The sequence below is a fragment of the Alosa pseudoharengus genome, unplaced genomic scaffold, assembly GCF_046254945.1.
Source record: "Alosa pseudoharengus isolate Yale_2024_CS ecotype anadromous, Long Island Sound unplaced genomic scaffold, YU_APseudo_1.1 YU_APseudo_1.1_scf_1, whole genome shotgun sequence".
Lineage (NCBI taxonomy): Eukaryota > Metazoa > Chordata > Actinopteri > Clupeiformes > Clupeidae > Alosa > Alosa pseudoharengus.
This window is the reverse complement of record NW_027468564.1, coordinates 28025587-28050289: the sequence shown is the minus strand read 5'-3', so window position 1 is coordinate 28050289 and position 24703 is coordinate 28025587. Positions and strand designations below refer to the sequence as shown.

General features: G+C 39.8%; 1 protein-coding gene across 6 annotated transcripts in view; it reads right to left on the bottom strand.

Annotated features, from left to right (window-relative positions):
* LOC143124420 (uncharacterized) overlaps positions 1 to 24703 on the bottom strand; it is a 60597-nt gene that overhangs the window by 6627 nt on the left and 29267 nt on the right. For 4 of the 6 annotated variants that reach the window (XM_076285943.1, XM_076285935.1, XM_076285962.1 and 1 more), the window contains 10 exons: positions 22205 to 22307; positions 12396 to 12479; positions 12254 to 12322; positions 11849 to 11992; positions 7049 to 7120; positions 5088 to 6891; positions 4435 to 4608; positions 3958 to 4122; positions 3790 to 3836; positions 2332 to 3670 (listed from right to left, as the gene is read on the bottom strand). In XM_076285943.1, the coding sequence (XP_076142058.1) occupies positions 3126 to 3670; positions 3790 to 3836; positions 3958 to 4122; positions 4435 to 4608; positions 5088 to 6891; positions 7049 to 7120; positions 11849 to 11992; positions 12254 to 12322; positions 12396 to 12479; positions 22205 to 22307 (3207 nt within the window). In that variant the 3' untranslated portion in view covers positions 2332 to 3125. Of the gene's footprint in view, positions 1 to 766; positions 932 to 2331; positions 3671 to 3789; positions 3837 to 3957; positions 4123 to 4434; positions 4609 to 5087; positions 6892 to 7048; positions 7121 to 11848; positions 11993 to 12253; positions 12323 to 12395; positions 12480 to 22204; positions 22308 to 24703 lie in introns of those variants that run through there. The other 2 variants (XM_076285979.1, XM_076285972.1) reach the window with 2 other exon arrangements.

Here is a 24703-nt window from a genome sequence, read left to right as displayed (position 1 = left end):
AAATAACCGTTGTGTAGGTCTGGAGTTGGACAAGAAAGTTATTTTTTTAAACGTTCATACTTTTTGAGAAATAGGGGATTAAAAATGTTAAAAAGCTCATTTTCCCCCCCCATAGACTTGAATGGAGGCTGTGATGTCATAATGGCCTAAAGCCAGCTGTGCTCGTTAAGCTCCCAGAGAAGTTCCCGGGCTAATCAGAACACTGGCACAGGTGTCACCTGTGAATCCAACTGTCTCAGCTTCTTAGCATACAATCTGGCTCTCCCTGAACTACATATCCTGTTTAAGTGTTTCCCGTGTGTCAAAATAAAAGTCACAGCCATATCTCATGCTTTGCGCATTATATCTCCAGAACGGCTTGACGCATATGCTTCAAATTTGGTACAAGTGTTTGTATGGACTCAAAGATGAAATGAGTTGATGTTGGAGGTCAAAGGTCAAATGTCAAGGTCAAAAACACATTGAGTGTTATATCTCAAGAACGCCTTGACACACAAGGATTTTTGGTACGAGAGTTTGTATGAACCCAAAGATTAAGTGATTCAATTTTCTTTTTCAGGAATCTCCCACCAACATTAAGCCAGCAGCTTTCCATCCACTACTGTAATTCTTTTGGAATTGTAGTTTTATTTTTATTTTAACTCCTATGTCGATACTGTCAATTAAAGTGTAACCGTTTATTTTATGTACCAAACTGCCATTATTCAACTATTCCAAGATAAACTCGGTTTTGCATTCTATAACGCCTTTAAACAAGTTTCCTCACCTCATCGCACACCGTAGTTGCAGCTGCATTTTAGAGAGTATGGCCCATCCCTCCACCCCTGGGTAATTGCGGCTCAGGTCCAGCTCTGTCAGGTAAGAAGGATTTGCATGCAGAGCAGAGGCCAACGCCTCACAGCCAATCTGTGTGACCCCGCAGCAAGATAATCTAGGAAGGAACATAGAACATTTTAATGTGTGGGGTACAGATTTATTTTTTAATAGTATGGTGGGGAAAAAAAAAACATTCTGTAACGTTCTGTAGTGATGGCACCCTTCCTTCTCAAAAATATTTGAACAAAGCATTGAACATCCATGCAAATTAAAAATGAATACTTCTAGAGTACTGATTGGAAATACTGGATGTATGCTAGAACTGTAGACAAGGGTTTCAGATGATTCACTAAGTAGACCAGGGGTGTCCAAACTTTTTGACTCAAGGGCCACATTGGGTTTTTTGAAAATTGTCTGGCGGGCCACACACAATAAATTATATATATATATATATATATATATATATATATATATATATATTAGGGCTGTCAATCGATTAAAAAAATAATCTAATTAATTACATACTCTGTGATTAATTAATCTAAAATAATCACATATATAATTTTTGCTGTGAAAGTATTTTAAATATCTAAATTAAAATGAATCATTGAATATTTAGCATTAGTGACATTAAAGTTCAAAGACTCTTTTATTATTATTTTCACTGTTCAAATAATTGCCATAATAATCTATGATATGAGCTAATATGCTGAGGAAATAAATTCAAAAGTGCTTCGGGAAGAAGTTTTTTTTTTCACATACAAGGCATTTCAGGCCACAGATATAACCTAGGGGACACAATGAAAATAAATTAACACTCCCCTCAATGTCAACACTTATTTCTTTGCATTGATGTGCGACTATAGAGTTGATGAACTCCGGTGATATGCAAATTCCTTGCTGCAGACATTGCAGAGGACTTTATTTTCAACACTTTATTTTTTATCAACACCATCAGGCCATTTTTTAAAAGTAAATGTTCCAATCAATGATCCAGGCAGCATGTTTTCTTCTCTCTCCTTCATTTTACAGTCTAATTTTTACTGACTAGAACGGCTCGGGGTCAAAGGTCATACGGAATCGATTAATCTGCACTAATTTTTTTAATCAGTTATTTTTTCTCAAATTAATTAATTGCCGACTGCAATGCTGAGGCCACGATGTCACACGAGTTCTCTGTGAGTTTACAACCAGCAGGGCTGTTGAAAGACGCACATTTGAATTTCAATGAACTGCATATACTATTTTATTTTTTCTCTGTCTGGTACTGCTACACTCGCTATTGATAGAAGGTAATTTAGCATTTAATATTATTACTCAAAAGTTTTGTAATCTGTGTTAAGACCATATTCACAGATTAAAAAACACTATCCATTCTTACAAAAATGTTTATATCTTGCCATGCTGATGCTTAACAAACCTTCAGTTCACCATGAGGCTCATCCAGTCATCTCCTACATGGATGGAATCATATTCATGACACATCATTCAAAAAAGCACTCGTAAGCAAAGTACTAACTTTTCACTGTTGTTTTATTGATTTTTTCTAAAACGGATATTTATCAACATATTCAGTGAGTGGCATGCATTTCTGACTTGTAAGCGATAGAGAAAACTTAAAGATTATCAATCCCCCTCTTAATAACACAAATACAGCAAAACATATCTGAAATTATCCATTATATATGTTTCTGAAAGATATACAAACTGGTAGAAATCAATAAGGATTATTAATACATGCAAAAATGGTAACTCTTTCTATGATAGCCATATTTATAAGATTACTATCACAGTCATTGTCCTCAACATAACTAAATTATTTCAACTCATCAAAACATATTATTAACCAGAGACTGATGATGCAAACAATAAAAAAAGAACTTAGAAAGAGCATAACAATCAAATGACAATGTGAAATGTGAAAAACATTGGTGTGAATACAGATACAAATACAGTCAAAAATATCAGAGAATTTCTGGTAGACAAAAGCTGACCATTGGAAGTCATAGTCCTCTGAAAAACTGAACAGTGATTTCAACTCAACAAAACCAGAGAATGTTGATGCAAACAACAAAAAAGAACTTAAAATCATTGATACAAATACAGATACACAGTCGAAAATATCAGGGAATTTCTAATGGATAAAAGCTGGTAACAGCTGATTAGAAATCTTTACAAAAATTTCACAAACATATGCAGAAATACAGTTGGAGGCATTCTGCAGCCTGACTACACCATGACCATGGAAGGTAATATACCTCTGTGTAAATCAAAAGTGATTGTAGCACCACAAAGCATTTTATGAATCGCTATCCTGTCCTGTTAGTATGGTCTTTGGGTGGGCACCACAGAGTAACACTCTCCAAAACCTCAAACGCTGGGTAGAGCGGACTGTCAAATTCAGCATGGAATGTGTGCAGGTGGGTCAGTGCTCCTGAGGAGATATTGTAGAAGGACAGGGTTCCACCTTCCTTGTCTAAGAACACTCCTAGTCGCCCAGACTTAGAGCGAGGAGTTGAGATGTCTTTTTCAGTGTTGTTATTGTGTTTGGCACTGCATACGGTGATGAATCGCTCCAGACACCAGGACTTGTCGTTGCATCCGATCTTACTGGTATCTTGTCCGTCCCTGCGAATACTCTTGTATGCAACACCAACTGCAGCTCGTCCACTCCAGTCCACTTCCCAATAAGCTTTCCCGGTCAGGCCCTCAGTACAAAGGAACTGCTGACAGTGCTGGAATCGCTCTGAGTGGTCTTGATATCTCTGGTCTTGCTTGGCCACACTAACTTTTTGGTTCTTCCAACTCAGCCTGTTGTGGACTGTGTTTGGGTCTAAAGTGATTTGCCATGCATCTAAGAAAGTAATTGTCACTTATGAGTCATTTAAGCAACTAATTATAACCTGATAAATATTGCCTAAGGTCTACAAAACCAATGTCAACAACAGAAACATGAATTGGATGACCACTCACATTTCCGTAGGCCCGACTTCAACCAGTACTCTGCCTCACTGTCAAATCTATAAGAGAAAAACAAAAAATATAGGCTAGGCTAGATTACTATTTTTCTTTTGTAGTTTTGGAAACACATACCACTGGTTAACAAGCAAACAGCCTCTTTCCTTCAACAAGATTCCTCACCTCAATTCACACTGTAATTTCTTCTGTGTTTTAGAGAGTATGGCCTTTCCCTCCACCCCTGGGTAATTGTGGCTCAGGTCAAGCTCTCTCAGGTAAGAAGGATTGGAATCCAGAGCAGAGGCCAATGCCTTACAGCCAATCTGTGTGATCCCACAGCAACATAATCTATAAAGGAACATAGAACATGGTAATATGTGTAGGGTAGAGGTTAATTGTTTAGTTAATAGTGGTGGAACAAAGGTATTCTGATGGCACCCTTCATTCTCTTAAGTACTTAGAATAAAGTTACATTGATGCATGCAAATTACTGCTGATTGGAAATGTTGACTGTATGCTAGAACTCCAGACAAAGGATTCAGATAAATAATATATTAAGTAGACAGTCAAACCTTTGAAAACTGATATGTGCATTATATAAGAATAAAAAAAACTGTAGGAACAAAAACGGGAGAAACAAGAATGTTGCTCATATCTCACCTCAGTTTCTCCAGTTTACAGTTAGTACTTTTCAGTCCAGAACAAATCATCTCAATCCCGGAATCCTGAAGATCGTTGTCACTCAGGTCCAACTCTCTCAGCGCTGAGTCTGCAGACTGTAATGCTGAGGCCACAGTGTCACAGGAGTTCTCTGTGAGTTTACAGCCAGCAAGGCTGTTAAAAGACACATCTCTGAATTTCACTGAACTGCATATAGTTTCACAATTAGTATCTATTTTTTTCCTTTTATTTCCCGATATAGATAACATTTCATTCAGTGTACAAATTAGTAAATGTAAACCAGGTTTATAGACCAAGTATACTTGCGTATTTAAGGAATTTGGTCTCTGCATTTATCCCATCCATTTATCCAATTAGCGAACACAAAGAGCATACAGTGAGGTGAAGCACACACTAATCCAGAGCAGTGAGCTGCCTTGCTACAGCAGCACTTGGGGAGCAGTGTGGGGTTAGGTGCCTTGCTCAAGGGCACCTCAGCCGTGGATGTGGGCATGGGAGAGCAGTGCTCAACCACTTACCCCGCCCAAAATTTTAGCCTACTAGTCAGGGATCAAGGGGGGGTCCAAAGCCCTAACCAGTAGGCCACGGGCCACAAGTATACTTAGCCTAACAAAAAAAAAATAGTCACTCACTCAGCCTTACGGCAGTTTTTCACAGCTGGAACCAGCCTCTTGCGACCCTCATCAGATGTGTTGTACTTCTTCAGGTGAAACTCATCCTGAACATCATCAGAGAGATTAAGCATGTAGGCTAGTGCAGAGCAATGTGCCAGTGACAATGTTTTAACAGAACCTTTCTCTGAATTCAGAAATCCCTGGACTTCCTCATGGACCGAGCGGTCATTCATTTCACTGAGGCAGTGGAAGAGATTCATGCACCTTTCTGCTGAGATATTCTTCCTCTGTACTTTCTTGAGGTTGCTGATGATTCTTCCCATGGTTTCTGAATCAGATTCTGAACGGGGGAGGAGGCCACCTAAAATCCTTTGATTGGACTCCAGTGAGATGCCATGAAGAAATCTGACGAACAGGTCGTAGTGACCATTTTTACTGTCCAGTGCTTTGTTGACTGCCATTTTCAGCAAATCGTCCAGTTTCAAATCATCAGGCATAGGTTTGTTCTTCTGAGCCAAAAACATCTTGATAGGTTTTAGGTTCATGCTAAAATAGCAGTGAAATGCAAAGAAGGCAGCAAGGAACTCCTGGATGCTAAGGTGCACAAAGTAGTACATCTTCTTGTGGAAGTTGTTGACATAACAGTCAGATTCCTCCTTCAGGATCTCTGTGCACATCCCAGAGACAAGAGGATCATTGGCGCCAATTCCACATTCCTTAAGGTCCTCTTCACAGAAAATGACTTGGTCCTTGTCCAGTTGTGTAAAGGCTAGTTTGGCAACTTTCAAAATTACTTCACTGTTACACTCTAGAAGTTCCTGCATGTTCATTTCATCGGCAACATGGTTCTTTTTGTGTGCCCTGTCAGTCTGGATGAGCAGGAAGTGGCAATACATGCTGGTAAGGGTTTTGGGAATTTCACTGCTGTCTCCCCGAGCAAGTATTTTCTGGAAAACCGTTGCCGTGATCCAACAAAACAGAGGGATGTGGCACATGATGTAGAGGATGCGTGATGCCTTGATATGTGAAATTATGGCCTTGACCAGGGCAGGGTCACTGATTCTCTTGTGGAAGTACTCTTCCTTCTGTGGGTCATTGAAGCCTCGAACTTCTGTTATCTGGTTAATGTGTGATAACAGAGGCTTGGTAACAGCTGCTGGCCGTGAGGTTATCCAAAGGAGAGCAGACTCGAGCAGCTTCCCTTTAATGAGGCTTGTGATTAGGACATCCACTGTGGTGGACATCTGCATGTCTGCTACCATCTTCTTGGAAAAGTCCAAACCAAATCTGCTTTCATCCAGGCCATCAAGAATGAAGAGTGTTTTATTGCTGTCGTAGATATCTGGATTGTTAACATTTTTCAGTTCTCGATGGAACTCAACAAGAAGATCATGAAAGCTAAATTCTCCTGTAAGCAAACTGAGCTCCCGAAATGGTAGGACAAAGATGAACTTTATATTGTGGTTGGCTTCTCCCTCCACCCAGTCAAGAATGAACTTATGCACACAAACTGTTTTTCCTATGCCAGCATTTCCTTTGGTCAACACAGTCCTGATGTGTCCATCTTGCTGGAAAAGATTGTTGCATTCAATTTCTTTACCATGTCTTGATTGCATCTTGGTAGCTGAATCTATCTGGGTGATTTCATGCTCATTAACAACACTAGTCTCTCCCTCAGTGATGTAGACTTTTGTGTAGATTTGGTTTAAGAGTTTCTCCTCCTGTCTATTTTCATTGCCCTCCATGATATATTTTACTTTTCTTTTCATTTTGTCCTTCAGGACATTTGAAATGCTCTCTTGTGCAGAATCCACATTTGCATCTGTTCAGAAATAGATGAACAAGGAAATGAACAATATAAATGCATTGCCATATTCATAGAGTATTCATGCAAATAAATGTGTTAGTGTATGCATGTGTGTATTGCAGTTAATATGCCACTGGACCCAATGGTGAAACTGTTGACATTAGGTCATTACCCCATCCTTGCTGCACACCTCCGTTAGCTCCAGTGACATTCACCTTGACCCCACCAATCACTTTGCCCAGACCTGTAGAGAGGGAGAGAGAGAGAGAGAGAGAGAGAGACAGAAGTAGAAAGAAAGAAAGAAAGAGAGAAATAAATTTAAATGTAATATGAAAAGAGAGATTCAGTAAATGTATGCACTAAAACACAAGTGAGTTTGTTACTTTTCTCAAAGGTCCTCTGCAAGTCGATGGCCATCAAGATGTCTTGCATCGTTAAAGTGTGAAAAATAAATTTTTGAGCTTCCCTAGGTCTGTCATCTGAAGTGGCCCAGGACCTGCTGCTTATGCAATGTATTGATTTATGTGAAATTATCAATTTTGGTTGGGTTGTGGTGTTTAAGAGACCCCTAATACCCGGGCTTCAAGGGGTCCGCAACTGAAGTGCTCCATTCGCAGAGCGTAAAAATAGTTTTAGAAAACTTGTTGAACTTTTTTAGAACGTACGCGCCATCATAGTAGCCTATTCCATTGATTATAGTGGAGGCTAATTGTTGTAGCAAACACAGTGTGAACAGAACGCTTCAGTTAGCCTCCTTGTAAGAAATGAAACCCAATTTCACGGTGTGGGGATGATGATTATAGTTAGCCTGCTATTATTATTCAAAGAGATAACACCCTTTGCCAAGCATGGTGTAATTCTAGTATGAATGTTGTGTTAACAGAATAGCATTGATTTTCTCTGATAATGCACATTTTTTGAATTCTGCACATTGTGAAGTGTGACTTGTGAATTCATCTAGTTCTATATTAGAAAGTAATGAAGACTTTTGTGCAGGTTTGGTTTAAAAGCTTCTTCTTCTGTCTATTTTCATTGCCATCCAAGACATATTGTACTTTACTTTTCATTTTGGCCTTCAGGATATCTGAAATTCTTAAATTAGTCTAGGTCCTGGGAAAGATTTGTATGCACTTCATTTAGCGGAGAATATCTCAACTGTTATAGACTAATATGACCCCATTGAACAACGTGGGATGTGTGCCAAAATCGCTACCCGGGACGAAAGTCCTGAAAATGACCACAATAGGTGACACTATTATCACATTATAGGTGAATGGGACTTTTTTTCCCTAGATAGATATTCTCATAAACTTCTACCAGTTTAATCTTCATATTAAGAGAAATACCTTTTGTATTACACTTTGTCTTAAAAATAAAATAAAATATGCAAATTAGCCAATATCTCATTAAATATGCATACATAAACTCTTCAAGCTACATATTTTCTAAGGTGATCACAATGTTATTCAATTACCATGTGGTGTAAGAATTCTGATTTGATACTTTTTAATTGTGTTTCTGTAGATGTTACCAATGCAATGTAGCTGCAGAAATGTAATATAACTATGCTATTATCATTGGAATGTTAACTTAAAGTGAAACATACAGAACAACAGGTTTATTCCCTGTGTTGCAAGGTAAAACTTTCAACTTTTTCTCAACAGAGTCCAGGTATGGGGATTATAATGAGAACTCATTCAGTGATAGGATTTTTACAACTATTGCCTCCCTTACATTTGCAGTACTTGCAGCAATGGATACCAGCTGACAGGGACAGCCATTCTTGTATGCACATGCCACACAAGCAGGGATCTGGTAAACCTTCAGGTTTTGAAATTACAATCTCAGGGACTAATAAACTCCCCTTTCTTACAAAACCATAAGCATCTGCATTTAAGATCGAGGTGGCGTCTGTAAATGGTGCTTGGACCCAAAGTTGCTGTTAATAATAGGCTAGGCTATAGCAGTGTTTCTCAAACTTTTTTCAGACGAAGGACCACTTAACCAATAAAAAAGAAACGCACGGACCACCTAGCTAAAAAAAAGATGAGACCTACTTCAACAGTAGGCCTATATTAGCCTACACAATAGGCCTACTCACTGAACCACCTTGCTTATTGTCTTTACACTTTGCTTATTGTGTCAGAGGATTCATACGATTTAAACTGGCATATCTTACTGTACATAGAAAGTGTTGCAGAACTTTTTGGATTTACATACAAGTTGGTTCAATATTGCAAACAACTCATCTATATTATAATTTACCACGTCTGCTCGCGGACCACTTGGGATAGCTTGCAGACCACCAGTGGTCCCCAGACCACACTTTGAGAAACACTGGGCTATAGGTATATGTTTTCTTGCATTAGTTGAGGTTCAAGCGGTCCTCTCAAAGTCCATCTTAAGGGCATGACTATCAAACGGAGCAATGCGCAGGTTGTCAAATGTCTCCATGTCTGTTGATGGTTTGAGACATTTAACCAAGAATGTTTCCACCATTTGTATTGCACTCTCTGTTACAGTGATGGTCAAAAGTGTTGGCACCCATGCTAAAGTTGACTGAAAAGAGGAATATAAAATCATCTTTTGGAAATTGATCTTAATGCCTTAAGTGAAAAATGAGGAAATATCTTTAAGGACACCAATTTTCTTAGTGAATGAATAATGTATCATAAATAAATAAATGTTCTTCCTTAAAATACAGGGGTCATAAGTATTGCCACCCCTATGTTAAATTCCCATAGAGACAGGCAGATTTTTATTTTTAAAGGCCAGTTATTTCATGGATCCATAATACTGTGCATCCTGATAAAGTTACCTTGGCCTTTGGAATTAAAATAGCCCCACATCATCACATACCCTTCACCATACCTAGAGATTGGCATGGTGTTATTTCAGTTAGCCTATTAGCTGGTTTGATTTGCATTGAGCTCAATGAGCAACAAATTCATTATAATTATTTAAATACACAAAATTACAACTCATATGATAATGACATGTAATAAGTGTACACAGCAACACAAAGAATAAAGAGTAGATTTCCTTACTTTTCTTGATCTCACAAGTCATCTTGCTTGACAGCCATGTGCTCTGCTATGATCTCAGGTCACTATGGCTGCCAAGTAAACTTTCGTTGAAAAAAAAAGTTGTGGTGATGACAGCAATATTAAGAACAGATAGGAAATGTAAGCTTTTAAAGTTTAGGTTAATAAATAACTGGCAATTCCTGTTTGTTGCTAGTTGTAGGCTATGCAATTGGTTGACTGTTTTTTAACCATTTTCTTTATATCAAATAAGACTGCTTACACTATGACCTTACAATCATGGTCATTGTGAACATTGTGATCACCTCAGAAAATCTATAGCTTCAAGGGTTTATGTAGCCTGGCTAGCGCCACCACTTCTCAATGAGACGTGGTCTGGGAACCAAGCGTTCATTTTCTCGTATTTGAAAAAAATGCCCAGATCCGTTTATTGGGTGCCACGGATGTCTATCAAATGCATCTGTGCATAGCTCATCATCGTCTTGCTTTCCCCCCTGTTCTGTGATTGGTTCCCTATCTGAGGCAAAAATTAGGGCGGTAGTTTCCAGGCTGCCTTAGCAGCGTGAATCAAATCGCGCGCAAGGCAGCATGGGAACACCCAGGCTAGGGTTTATGTACGCATATTTAATGAGATATTGGCTAATTTGCATATTTTTTTTTATTTTTAAGACAAAGTGTAATACAAAAAGTATTTCTCTTAATATGAAGATTAAACTGGTAGAAGTTTATGAGAATATCTATTAAGGGAAAAAAAAGTCCCATTCACCTATAATGTGATAATAGTGTCACCTATTGTGGTAATTTTCAGAACTTTCGTCCCGGGTAGCGATTTTGGCACACATCCCACGTTGTTCAATGGGGTCATATTAGTCTATAACAGTTGAGATATTCTCCGCTAAATGAAGTGCATACAAATCTTTCCCAGGACCTCTACTAAATAGGGTAACATTTTTAACAAGCAGATCACTATGAAACTTCCCCAGTTGATTACTTGGGGGAAAATGTATTACAAGTTTTCAGTAATTTAATGTTTACATATGCAAATGAAATTAGGCATTATATAATTAAATATGCGCTAATTTGCATACATTTTAAAACACGAAACCTGAGCATTGGATACAGCCAGGTTCAAAATTATGTTTTCATTGTGTTCAGATATTAGATGGGGGAAAAATTACAGAGGGATTTATGGATATCTACTTTGTTATCCTGTAAATTAGAATATGCTGTCTATAGCCTTAAAAAATCGCTTTTTTGCCATGTTTAGGCATAAAATGTCATGTAAGACAGGCTAGGAATAATATATCAACAAACCCCTCTGTAAAAATCTTCTTAATATAGTTAGGCATAGGTCTAGAAAGTTTGGTGTATGTAAGTGCTTCTGAAGTGGAGATTTCGTGTTCAGAGTGGGAGAGGAAACTCATTTTGAGAAAACAGCCTTGAAAGACAGCCAATGAGATTCCGTTCTCAGCCTAGACTCGTCTTTAAACTTTTGTGATTGGTTGCTGATACAAAGGAAGTGTCCATATATGGATCACATAGCCTATTACAGGAAAAACAGAGCTTTCCAACGGTACTACACATGATATGTTTTGGATTACGGTCGCGGGAGTGCATGCATGCAAGTTTAAAATGCTAACTTTTGCTGAATTTTGGAGAAATATACAGGCGAGAGTAGACACAACATAATGAAATAAACACCTAAATGTGTAAATCGGACTTTTTTTGTTGTAGTAGTGTGATAGAACAGATGCTAAGGTAACAAACTAGCTCAAAATCTCAAAATTGACCAGAGCATGAAAAAAACATGTTTTCACCTGCCGTGTCTCGCCTTAATATATTTTTCTCATAGTGATTAAATAGACAGAATAACTGACTTTCAACCATGATAAGTACACTTATTAAGAGGCATAATAGCATGTCCTTACCATCTTGTTTGTTGCCAATCACGGTGGTGAATGTGACAGGCCCATTAATATTGCACTGTGCAAGTTGTGGAGTAGTGATATGGCCCCCGTTGTCAGCTCTGAAATTGCTTGAAGTGGAAGAGACATGTCCAGGTAACTGAACTCCTAAAACAAATGCAGAATGGGCAATTTTTCTTCGCGTTCTTAACTGCCTATTTGATCTGTTAATTCAGCAAGCCATAACTTAGCAATATTGCAACTGTTGGACAATTATTTTAGAAGTTGAAGACATTTAATTGTATAGATCAATATCTGAAAATGTCAAGAACCTAGCTTGAAGTGTTCAAAAGTAACAAATTATGAAACATTTTAATTTTGTTTGTTTGATTATGTGTCTGATACATAGTCAGACATCTTTAAACTTACCCTGTGCTGATGTCTCTCTGCTCGCAGTAGGGAGCTCTGGACTCTGTGAAGTGTGTTGCTCTTCAAATTCTATGAAAATAAAAACATAATTAACACCATTTCTGAACTTTAGTGCCAAAAGAGAAGTAGATCAATAACACACCTTCAGACTGGAAAGTCCCTGAGCAGTTTGCTGACTCGGTTATAATCTCAGGTGGTTGATGAATCACAGTTTCTGCTGGTGGCCCTAATCACAGCAGAACATGGACATGTTTCAGAAATGAAAGGCTTTAAGGAACAGTTCAGTATGAAACAATAGGGTCTAAAACAGACATATAATAGGGCCTGGGTTGGGGTTGTCTCCATCTAGTGAGGAGAAAGGCCACACAAATACAGAATGTGGCTCAAAATACCGACAATGGACGCAAGAATGGCCTTCAATGCTAGGGCTCGCCACAATATTGTTCTCTCTTCATGGAGCTGGTTCTTATATCCTCTTTGGAACGCACCTCCTAGTAATTTGGTCTTACCTACGTGTTCCTCTTAGTAGCCTGTATAAACTACCAGTGTTTCCCCTACAATGTATTCATCAGCGGCGCAGCGCTACTCCTGGAATTCAAGCACCACTGCAAAAAAAGTTGCCTAATTAAAAAAAAAAATAGACGCAAGTGAACTTCAGGAACAGCTGCGTTTCATTCGTTCAGGTTTCATGTCAACAAATAGTAGGCTAACGTTGAAGGCGCAGTCAGGGATTCCACAAGAGATCACGCTTGTTTGTGTTTATGTTTAAGTTCATTAGCAGACGCAATTTTGTGCAAAAAAACGTAGCATACATTATGTTAAAGGAGAATTCCGGTGTGATATTGACCTAAAGTGTGTTGAAACATGATACCGAGTGTGAACGTATGTCTCATAGCCCATCTCGGCTTGTCCCCTGCACTCCAAAATCTGGTGCTAGTTAGCCGATGCTACTTACAAGACGATTTATACAGACAGTATCTTCATGAAGTTTAGCGTTTGCAGCCATCTTGAATTTAGTCACGATAAGTCGAGCGACGAGTAAAAATGAACAGGTATGATAAGGGATCAGATTCCAAAAAGAATTCAGTGGAAATGCATGGATTCTAGTTGCTGCTACTGGAAGAAACTGGAATCCATGCATTTCCACTGAATTCTTTTTGGAATCTGATCCCTTGTCATACCTGTTCATTCTTACTCGTCACTCGACTTATCGTGACTAAATTCAAGATGGCTGCAAACGCTAAACTTCGTGAAGATACTGTCTGTATAAATCGTCTTGTAAGTAAACTACCAGTGCTTTTTCAAAGTTCTCAATGTCTCGTTTTAAATGTCAGGGCCTTCGGTAGTATACCAATGAATTGTGGAGATACATTGAGCCTCGTAAATGGTGTAAAACAGTGATTTATTTGCACGGCTAGCCCGATGCCGAAGCACCACCATTGAACAAGCTGTTGGTAGCATCGGCTAACTAGCACCAGATTTTGGAGTGCAGGGGACAAGCCGAGATGGGCTATGAGACATACGTTCACACTCGGTAGCTGCTATCATGTTTCAACACACTTTAGGTCAATATCACAACGGAATTCTCCTTTAACCAAGGAACCAAATTAAACACACCAGCGAGATAGCTCGCCCCTACATTCAGTAGTCTATTCCCAGATAAATTCCATGCATTATTTCGTTTTTGTTTGTGATACAGGCAATGCTTTCAATCCTTGTGTTGCTAACATACCTAGGCTGTGTAACTAAGGTCTAGCTAGCCTATTGGTGGGTTTAATTGAATTTTAGTAATAAGATATGCAAGCATACATCTGAGATAGTTTGTAATTCCTGTAGAGCTCACCAAAATTATAGATGTGATAAAAGACACTTATCTGCTATAATCCAAGATAGATTTTCTTTGAATTTTTGAATATTTATTTTACCAAATGACATGGGAAACATTTCATCCACATATTCTTATGCACCATGCACAACAACGCTACTAAGTTAGCTTAAAACCGTGAGAATCAAGCCAGCGTCACGGGCCGTCACGGCATTAAAGTGACAGGCACTCAATTCGACTTGCACAGCACCAATACAGTGTAATGGCATGAAAAAGAAGTCTATATAGTTTATACAGTGCTGTGCAAAAGTTAAGACACCCATGCTGAAATTGGCTAAAGGGAGGAATAAAAAACATATTTTGCCTTTTGTCTTAATGCCTTAAAAAAATAGGACATCAATTATTTTTTAATGTATCATGTATCGTAAATAAATAAATGTTATTATATATAAATGTCTTAACTTATGCACAGCACTGTATATTCTAAATAGTAATAGTTTGTACAGTGGCCTACAGTGTACAGTGGCTAATACTAATGATGTAAATGAAAAAGGGGTCAAGAAAAACATGAATAATCCTGTTCAAGTACTGCAATAATCATGATTTGTAAATGCTTGTGTTGATGGTTATGTCATAATTTGTAACTCAATCTGTCTATTTCTTTTTTTTTTTTTTGGGGGGGGGGGGGGGGGGGGGGCTTGGGGCTTCCTACAATCAACAGCACCGCTGCTGGAAAAAAAATCTAGGGGAAACACTGAACTACAGTTTTGAAAATTACTCAAAATAATTATGATGTTATATGTGCAATTGATGTTTTTGTGATTATGTATCAGGTGTCACATTATTATATCTTTTTTTCTAATACACCTATTTTCTATTGGCTAGACCAGGGGTTCTCAAAGTTTTGAATGGTGAGGGCCAATTCAGGAACCCAACATTGAACTGAGGGCCGTCAAAGGGGCGGGGGGAGAAAAAGAAAAAAAAAACCTGGGAAAAAAATCCCCATTTGTAATCATTTTAATGACCAGGTTGCATCTCTACAGTTTATATTTATTGCATTAAACATATTTTAATTCATAACTGAGGCTAAACCTGGCAAAACTTGTGAAAATCTTAAGAAAAATTGCAATGCACACACAATCCCTGGGGTTCTCCACCCTCAACAGACAAATTTGGGATATAACTGTTCTGCTTGCAGTCCATTTCAAGTACAAACTTATTTAGAACAAACAGTCTCAGTGTGCCTTGCTTCTTATCAGCATAGGCCTTATTCAGGGCCAATTCCAGCTACCAAAGCACCAAAGGGAAAACCTGACGGCCACGAAACACCACTAAACAGAGATTCATTCTTTTCAAAATACACAGTAGAGTTGTACAGTTTTACAGATGTTATCAGATGTTATCGCGGGCCGCCAGAAATTTTTCCGCGGGCCGCCATTGGCCCCCGGGCCGCACTTTGAGAACCTATGGGCTAGACTATTAACCAATACCTATGTGTTTTGGGAGGGGTAGAGTGAAGCCCAAAGATATAAAGGCATATCTGGCAAGTTGTTATTTTTTGAAGACGTAAATGGTTGGGCTATAGGCCTAGTTTGCAAGAAGGAGACATAACTCGTGAGCATGCCACACTATCCACAGCTGTGGTAGCGGGGGGTAGGAGGATTACTGTTAGCGCAGGATTTATATAAAATTCTTCAACATAAGGCCTGCCTCGAATGCAATTTTGCCCAAAAAAAAGGCCTGTGGTTTGCGCAGCCTACTGTAAGTAGGTCTTAGTGAGTTAGGAGTCCTCTCGACTTCTTTTAAGCTGTCTCAAGTTGCGTTCATTGGGGGCAGGGCCGGATTAACAATTCATAGACCCTTGGGAACAAATGTCTGATGGCCCCCCCAGCCAACTTAATCGGGCGGTCAGTTAATAGGACTATATCGTGAAGATTTTTCTTGCCATTTAAGGCACGAGCGCATCTGTGAGGCCAAGCCTCACCAAGTAGCCCGTTTGTTTACAACTAACATTACATTTAATTAAACTGCTTATAGGCTATACCGAAATAGTTTCAACATTTTGAATATCAGTGTATTAGGAATTAGGAAATGTTCTCAAAGTAGCCTTATGGCTGAAAGCTGCTTGGGATCCCCCCTGTCAAGCAATATAACCATACAAACGCGCGACCTGCTCATTCATTGTTTCAAAAAGAGTAATTTCGGCTTTGTCGGAACTGGCCATTGTAGGCTACGTAAAAATAAACTTCCAAAACTAACGAAAAATATTTATCTTCTTTCAGTTAATTCAAAATGCGCATCACTGACATAATGCGCAAATAATATAGCCTAGATATTCCAATATATTCAAATACATGTGTTTATTTTAGAGGGGATATTCGAACGTCATTTTTGAGCAATTTTGACAGCCCTAGTCCATTGTAGGCTACGCCAATCGTCTATTAACACCTTCTTCCACCTAACCCCGGTGAGTGGGGGTCGCTATAATGCGTGTGAAATAGCACCATTGAGTAGCCTATGTGAAATAGCCTTAAAATCGTTCCGGCACCACTCTCTTGACAGGCTATGGACAACAGGCTGGTTGAAACAATAGCAAAGTATGCATATGTTGCATACTTTTTGTGCACTTTCAGAATGTTCTTTCTAACCATAATCATTCTTCAGTGAATTAGCAAGATACCATCAGAAGCCAACAACATAAAACACCTGTGCGCGCGCTCTCTCTCCCCTGCACATGAAGCTGTCTGCGTGTTGTAGGCTAGATTTGCGTGAGTTCTTTCTATCTGCTTTACTTTTGTGAGTTGCGACCACCTAGGCTATGTTATAGACGTTCTATGAGGTACCAGTGTTTAGCTGTGTCACAAAACAATAAGCTTTGTCAGACTATTTTAAAATGATATGCTATATACATTTTAAACATTCGGGGGTGAAGACCCAACAAGGCCTTGCGTTAATTCTTCAGGTGGGAAGTGTCAGGAGTTTTCATTCGAGAGACGCTCTCATTGGTGGTTAGTATATGGAGTAGGGGATTGACAGCAACATAGCCAATCACATTATGAGAGATGCTGAATTTAACATCAACTGCGATGTTTGATTTGAAATTAATGTAAATTTAGCCGGGACTGTAAGCTGACACACGTGGGTGCTCGATATTTTCCGTCGGTGCTCGAGCGACGGAGCATCCACGGTATCGGCGCCTATGACAAGCGCGTATCTCGCGGTTGCATCCATTACACAAACAAACATGCCATGTGAACGTCTGGGATTGGGGAGAGCACTAAATGCTCTACTGAATAAGCACGAATGAAAAACACTCTTTAATAATCAAAAAAATAAACGCTAATGAAGTAAACTTGTGACCATCAAAAATCGTTTATCGCCTGTAACTTTGTGATAACAGGACGTAACAGGAAGGCATTTGGCCGAGCAACGGAGGTTAATATATTTTGTCCAAATGATGTCTATCATCGTTGCGCTCGGAGAAAACCATAATGTTTCATTTGTCCTGCATTTCTTCTACGGCTGCAAACGGGATTCACCGTTAACCAAATATTTTTTTTATTAGGGCATGGCAGGCATATTTCTGGCTATTAAATTATTTCTAATTTCTAAGTTGTTGCAGCGTCGTTGCAGTGTCACTGGAAAAATACAAATTAAAGTCGCGTGATAGGCTACCGTGTGATCCCGCACGCGGACCACGAGGGAAGCTGGCCAAATCGAAGCAATGCCCACTGTAGAGGTTACATTCACACATTCCTTGCTGGATCCGAGAAGTTTTTGATGGGGCCCTGACAACACCTCACGTCTGTGCATGATTTGTAAATTCAAGTCACTCATTTTGGATTCAAAACAGCAAATTTCGCTGAAAGGCGAGGAGTTTGCATGCCTGCAAACACACACACACCATACCAACACTCCCCATTACTCCTGCCCCCACACACACACACACACCAACCCCCCCCCCCCCATACACTACAACTTTTAATTTATTCTTTAAAGGTAAGTTGGCTCTTGTGCATAGGAATTTCATTACTTATAATTCATTTTATGAGTACATGACAATAAAATAATTGAACAACGCTTTTGGTGTTTCCAGCTAAAACAGCTATTCTCCAACAGATTAATGTCCAGCTTAATTCATCTTCACTGACCTCAACTAGATCGGCACGTAACGTCATAATTGATGACCAACTTACCCACACAGCAAAAGGACTCCGCGGCGGATCCGCCGCGGATGTATGACGACCTCCGGAACGGACCCGCGAAACGGACCCGTATCGGAGTCCAGATGCTCTCAGGAACGGATCCGCTACGAAGGCGGATCGCGGACCCGCCGTGGCTCCGCGCTGCATCCGCCCCGCATCCGCGATTAAAACCTTACCTCCGCGGCGGGTCCGTTTGGGACCCGCAAATTGATACATACATCCGCCGCGGACCCGCAACGGACTCATATAGGCTCATCTGGCCCGGGTCCGTTTCGGACCCGTTTATCTCATTTTCAAAATTCCTTCTGTTCTTGCTGTAGGATTAAATAGGATAAATTATAGGATAAAAGTAAAACTATCACTAGGCCTAGCCTAGGCTACTACAGCAAGATAGGCCTACGATTAGCATCGCCTCGTATTTTTAACTTAACAATACTGTCAATAAACCTAACAGAAAAGGTTTAAGTCAAGACATCAATTTACTGTACAAACGTGATTACTACTCAATGGAAATATAAAATGGACATTTATGGAAAGTTACAGGTTATAAGCTATTCTGTTTTTGTTAAGTAGCCTACGTTGCCTAGGCTACTCTACATGAATTTTGAGGTCAAAACCTAATTTAGTGCTTTATCAGCCTAGGTCAGTGCAGACATGAAATATTTTATCTAATAGGCTACAACTTCAATGAAATGCTGTGCTATGCACATCTAAAATATCAGAAAACGAATAACTGGTGAATGACAAGAAGTTCAATAAAAAGATTGTTTAATGCTTATTTCTCCTATTACTCCATTTGTGTGGATGGAGGCGGAACACGTCTCCTCGTTGCCCGATCCACCGCCAGTTGAAACACCTAATTGCGTGCTTGGTGACCTCAGCGTCCGTGGCTGACCGTGTCACCATGTTTTTCCTCACAGCACCTGTAATCAAACAGACAGATATGTTTATGTTTATGGTATGTAGCATCCAAAGCCAAGTATGCTTACACAATACAATATATGAGATAGCTATTAAGGAGATTACATTTAAAAAGAAACATGACTTACAAAGCTCCTCTGTTCGCTGCACGTTGAGGGCTGGTGTGGGGGTGGAGGGAGTTGAGGAGGGACTGCCATTCCTGGCCCATAGTGAGGTGGGCGGTGTGCGAGAGGGGGAAAAAATGTATTAAATGGTAGTCATCATTGATAATACACATGGGGCCTTTCTATTCACTAATATTTCAGAGATCAGTCCCTACCTTGAGTAACTCTCCGTATGTTAAATGCGGGTGCAGGTGCAGGGAGTTGAGGTGGTGAAGAGTGTTGCGGTCCTGCCCCATGGTGAGGTGCTAAGGGAGAGAAATGGTTGTGATCTGTTAACCATGGTAGGCTGAGAGCTACAGGGACAAACAATGGCAAACAAAAACAAATCTCTGGTCATACTGGACATGAATTTGTTTCAACATTTTGGTATGCACTATCTATCTCAACTCCATGAATGGATTGACATTGAAATCAATGTGTTTCAATACAATCTGATAATAATGAATGAACTTTTCAGGCAATATTGCATGAATGCAGATGTTTTAACTGACAAAATATTTGGCTGAGATTTATGTAATGTATGAAGTATGCAGAAAATCTGAGATGGTAATGCAGATGCAATCTGTTGATTTGAAATAGAGTGACTACTGCTGTGTTAATATAGATGGGGCCACTGTATTCAATTTTATTTCAGAGATCAGTCTTTACCTTAACAGTTTTCTCCATGTTGAGGGGTAGTGACTCTGCTGCCTGGCACTCGGCAAGATGGTGGAGCTGGAGGAATAGATACAAGGAGAGGGGAATGTCTTTAGCACTAAGAATGTTAACCATATCTCTAATATTAATATTATGATTTAGTTATTTCAATGTTAAGAGATTATTACTTACTTTGCCAGTGCAATTGGCTTAGGTTTGAGGCTTCAACTGATATACCAGGCGAGTTGGAAGGTACCTCAGAGATGCAAAGTCACCATTTACTGGCTCTTCTTCACTCTCATCAGTCCCCGAAACGATGGCTGTTAAATAACCATATCATTATGGTTATTGCAATCCCAAAATTTCCAAATATACATATAGTACAAGCATCTCTGGTCTATTTTGGAATGCTACGGGAATGTGTTCACATTACATTTTAACAACCCAGAAAGTATCTTCATCAAGCGAACCCAACAGAGGCAATCGTAACGTTAGATGGTAGAATCCAGCCGATAAAAGTTGACGCTGCAGAACAAACAAAATAGAAGATGGGGACCAAGTTCCATACAGTTAAGTTACGTTAGCATAATAAATCACAAACAGACGCCAATACCCATTAGTTGTCTGAACCGACTTAAACAGTGATTAAAATGCCGAGGCTTTCATTACAAAGATGGCAGAAGGACACTAAAGTTACGTATGAGACCAAACTTGGCAAAATGCAAACGTTAATGCACAGCTAGCTAGAAGCTAGGGCTAAACCATTATCAGTGAGTCAACATGATAAAGTTGTAGCTAGGGAGCTTTCATAGCAGACGAGTGCTTCACTGACTTCATTGACTGAAATACCAGTGCCAATGTATCAGCTTAATCAAGGATTGCATCGCAAACGTGATCTCAAACATATATGTATAATAGACATTAGCAATAACTTATGCAATTGCGCCTAGCAGCATGCTAGCTAGCAGCTGTATGCCGCTAGCATAGTAGCACTATGGACAACAGCAACACATTAAAACAGACAAGACCAGACTAACGTTAAATAACAATGTGTGTTTTTAAAATCACACTACCATAACATATTCTGCCGAAATTGCTAACCCATTTTAAATCAAATAGGCTACAGACTCATGAGCATCACAGCTAACAATAACGTTAACTTAGCCTGTTGCTCAAAATTACAAACGTCTGCACTAACGTTAACGTTAGTCCTAATATCAAACAACGTCATTATAATCAATAAACATGATAAGTAAGTTTTAAGTATAAAACCACAAAGGCCAATGTTTAGCTATTGTGAATGTCGCAATATATTAATAAATATCACTTACTCGAGAGGGTTCAGCGCAACCGTGTCCCAGCAAAGAAAATATCCACTAGTATGACTCTTCTCGGCTCTTGGTGTACAGTCATGTTCAACCGTTACAGTACAGGCGCGTCCGCGCCCGCGGATCCGACATGGGTCCACTCAGGACCCGCTGTTTGACAGTAGAATTTACGGAGCCGCCTGGAGGCGGAGCTGATCCTCTGTGCGGCACCAAAACGAATGCGACAGTCACGCGGGTTTGGCGACTTGAAGGCGGATCCGCCTAGGAGTCTACTGCTGTGTGGGTAACTTCTCTGAGCCTCAATTACAAAATCATGTTGGTTTGTCCTTTACAACATTAGGAAGAGCAGACCTTATCTGACAAGATCATTGTTCCCACGTGTTCCATTGAACTGGAGCACATGGTAAAAACACTGCCTTGGGTGTAAGATGAACAAGACTTGAGTCGCGCTTGGCACCATGATGTGCTGGGTATAAATCAGGGCCTATAGAATAATGGTCACTGTATTGGTAATCAGGAACTGCAGGACAAACCAAGCGTTGGGTTAAGGTGCTTGTTTTATTGTAATATTATGTAAGGATCATTTTCTGCTACTGTATCTGGCCTCTCAGATTATTGTAAAGCTCATTTCCTATGGCCTGGGTCCATTTCTAGCATAACTATTGTGGAGATAATCAATCAGTTTAGAATGATGAAAGCTCTTGAGTAATTATAATATATCAATGTTTTCATATTGATCTTAACATGCTGGTTACTTCTATCTGGGCACTTATGTTAGATTACTTTAGGTCGTATAAAATCCAGATTGGCCCCTGGACTAAATAATATCTGAGGTATTTGCATCAGCAAAGTGTTCAAAAAGGCAACCTTACCTGGGGCTGAACGTCTCTTAGCAGGGGGCTTGTTGGCTTGTGAGAGTCCGGATGTAGTTCTTTGTGTGTTGGAGGGAGAAGGCATTCTGGGTCGCTTTGCACCCTGGAGAAATGACCAAAACATGAAGAGCCGAGAATTAGAAAAAAAAGAACAATGTTGCTCTTACTAGTAGCTGGTGAACAGACATTTGACATTGATTGTCGTACTAACTGACTGTATTGCAGTAGTAATTGACTATGCAATCCATCTGCATACATGAAACTAGAAATGGGTTTACAGCATGTATATAATGACAGCCGAGCAGCATCGGCATCATGGGTAGGCCTTAGGGGGCCTGGCCCCCCCAAACAGGCCAGTGTTCCCCCCCTCAACTGAGTTCTCTTCCTGACATAAAAACAAATTGAAAATATTATTATGATTGAAATTAAATCGATATTGAACACTGATGTTGAACACTTAGCCTACTCAAAATGAAACATGACACTGACTGACAGCTATGCTACTGTTGATTGTGTGGGCAATGAAGACGGATTGTGCACACTCGGACACCGTTGCAGCGAGTGCCACGATACATTTACCACCACTCCTGCAATGCCAAATGACCATACATCTTGACCAGTAGGGTCTGCATAAGAACTTCAGTAACAGGTCTCAAGATAGATCTGGGGGCCCCGGCTGTGGCGCAACTGGCTGGGGCACCTGCACCGTACGCCGGCAACCCGGGTTCGATAATGGAAAATACAAGGTTTTTCGCGTTTCTGACCGCAGGATGACCCAAGCACAAGCTAAATGCTCTCATGAGCTGTTGATCTGAATAGCAGAAACCGTAAATAAAGGGTCAAACATGTCACATTTCCTATATTTTCCAATATTGTCCAGTGCTAATGATAAACTCGAGCAACGGAGACGTATGTACTTTGGATCATGTAGGCTAGGCTACTTTAACTTTAAGAGGAGAAATGGAATCCCCTTTAGTGAGTGCAACACAGCATGGGTCTTTACCTGCTTTATCCAGAGGGAGACATTTTTGGATGCAGTGACAAAAAGCCTATCATGGACCTAGCTGGGAAATTAGATGTTGTGGAGTCGGCATTCGTAGCCTGTTGTTGCAAAACATCTCCAAACTCAAAAACAGTAGACTAACAGTCAATAAAAGTGGACTGTCAGAGCAGCACAAAATACTAAAATCCATGTCGAGTGTACTGTTCGCTCTTAAACTTTCCAGCACATTTGGTGCATCTACCTATACTTCATAAATGTGTTAGAATTTGTTCTGTACTTTAAAAAACATTTTGAGCGATGACATAGCCTACCTGCAATGTTGCGATATTATCAGTATGTGCAATTTGCTTTTGAGCAGAATCTTACAAGAACATTTCAAAATGAATGGAAAAACACAATGATGATGAGATTTTGCACTCAGCTGTAGCCTAGGCCTGCTAGTGGTGAGTCTGTTATAGCCTGTTTACTTGTATTGTAGCCTATGCAACGGTATTCTATTAAACGCTGTGTGCTAGTCTATTAAAAGCTATTGGCCATGGCCGCTATGTAAGACGGGTGTCACTTGCGCTTAAGATTTTCGGTGCTCACAGTCCAGGACCAAGGGTCAGAGAAACTGGCTGGGCTACTTCGAAGAGACTAAACCCAGGAAAGACTGGAGCACTCCGATAAAAAAGTTAAAAAGTTCTGTTCCGGTCATCCCTGGTTTTGCCATGACCGCTATGTTCTTGCACTATTTTCCCTCATGATCATATTTTTTCAGTTATCCAAAATGCTCGAAGGATGCTCTTTATCATGGCAAATTTGGAAAAATAACTAGAAATGTAATGCCAGAGGAATTACAATAATGGATGGAAAGCTGCCGAGTTAATGTTGGTGGGGAGAAGAAAAAAAACATTGAATCACTTAATCTTTGAGTTCATACAAACACCAAAAAACCTTGTGTGTCAGGCATTCTTGAGAACACACTCAAGGTGGGTTTGACCTTGACATTTGACTTCATCATTGAGTCCATACAAATGTTCACACCAAATTTTAAGCATGCATTCATCTAGTAATTCACGTGTACTTTATTTTCCTGCCATCCATAGCATCCATAGCAGTTGCAGTCAGCCTGATCCTCCAGTAGCAGAGTAAATAACCATTGACAACTTGTTATCAGTTAAGCAAGTGCATTTATTCACTGTTCATCTAGAAATTTGTGTGTACTGTGTTTTCCTGCCATCCATAGCAGTTGCAGTCAGCCTGATCCTTCAGTGGCAGAGTGAAGCGGCACCTAACAGAAATAGAAGGGGGGGGGGGGGGGCGGCTGTTAGATAAATATGTTCAACTGAGCAACAAACTAACAGCTAAGCCTACAATCAAGTAATTTTACGCCACAACCTACCACTCATACAAACGTAGTTCAAAACGAAGGCTAAGTTTCAGCCAGTGATTGTTTTCCATAGAAGGCCATTTCCCTCGTCATGCCAGCTTCTATCGCTAGGAAAGGCGGCTGG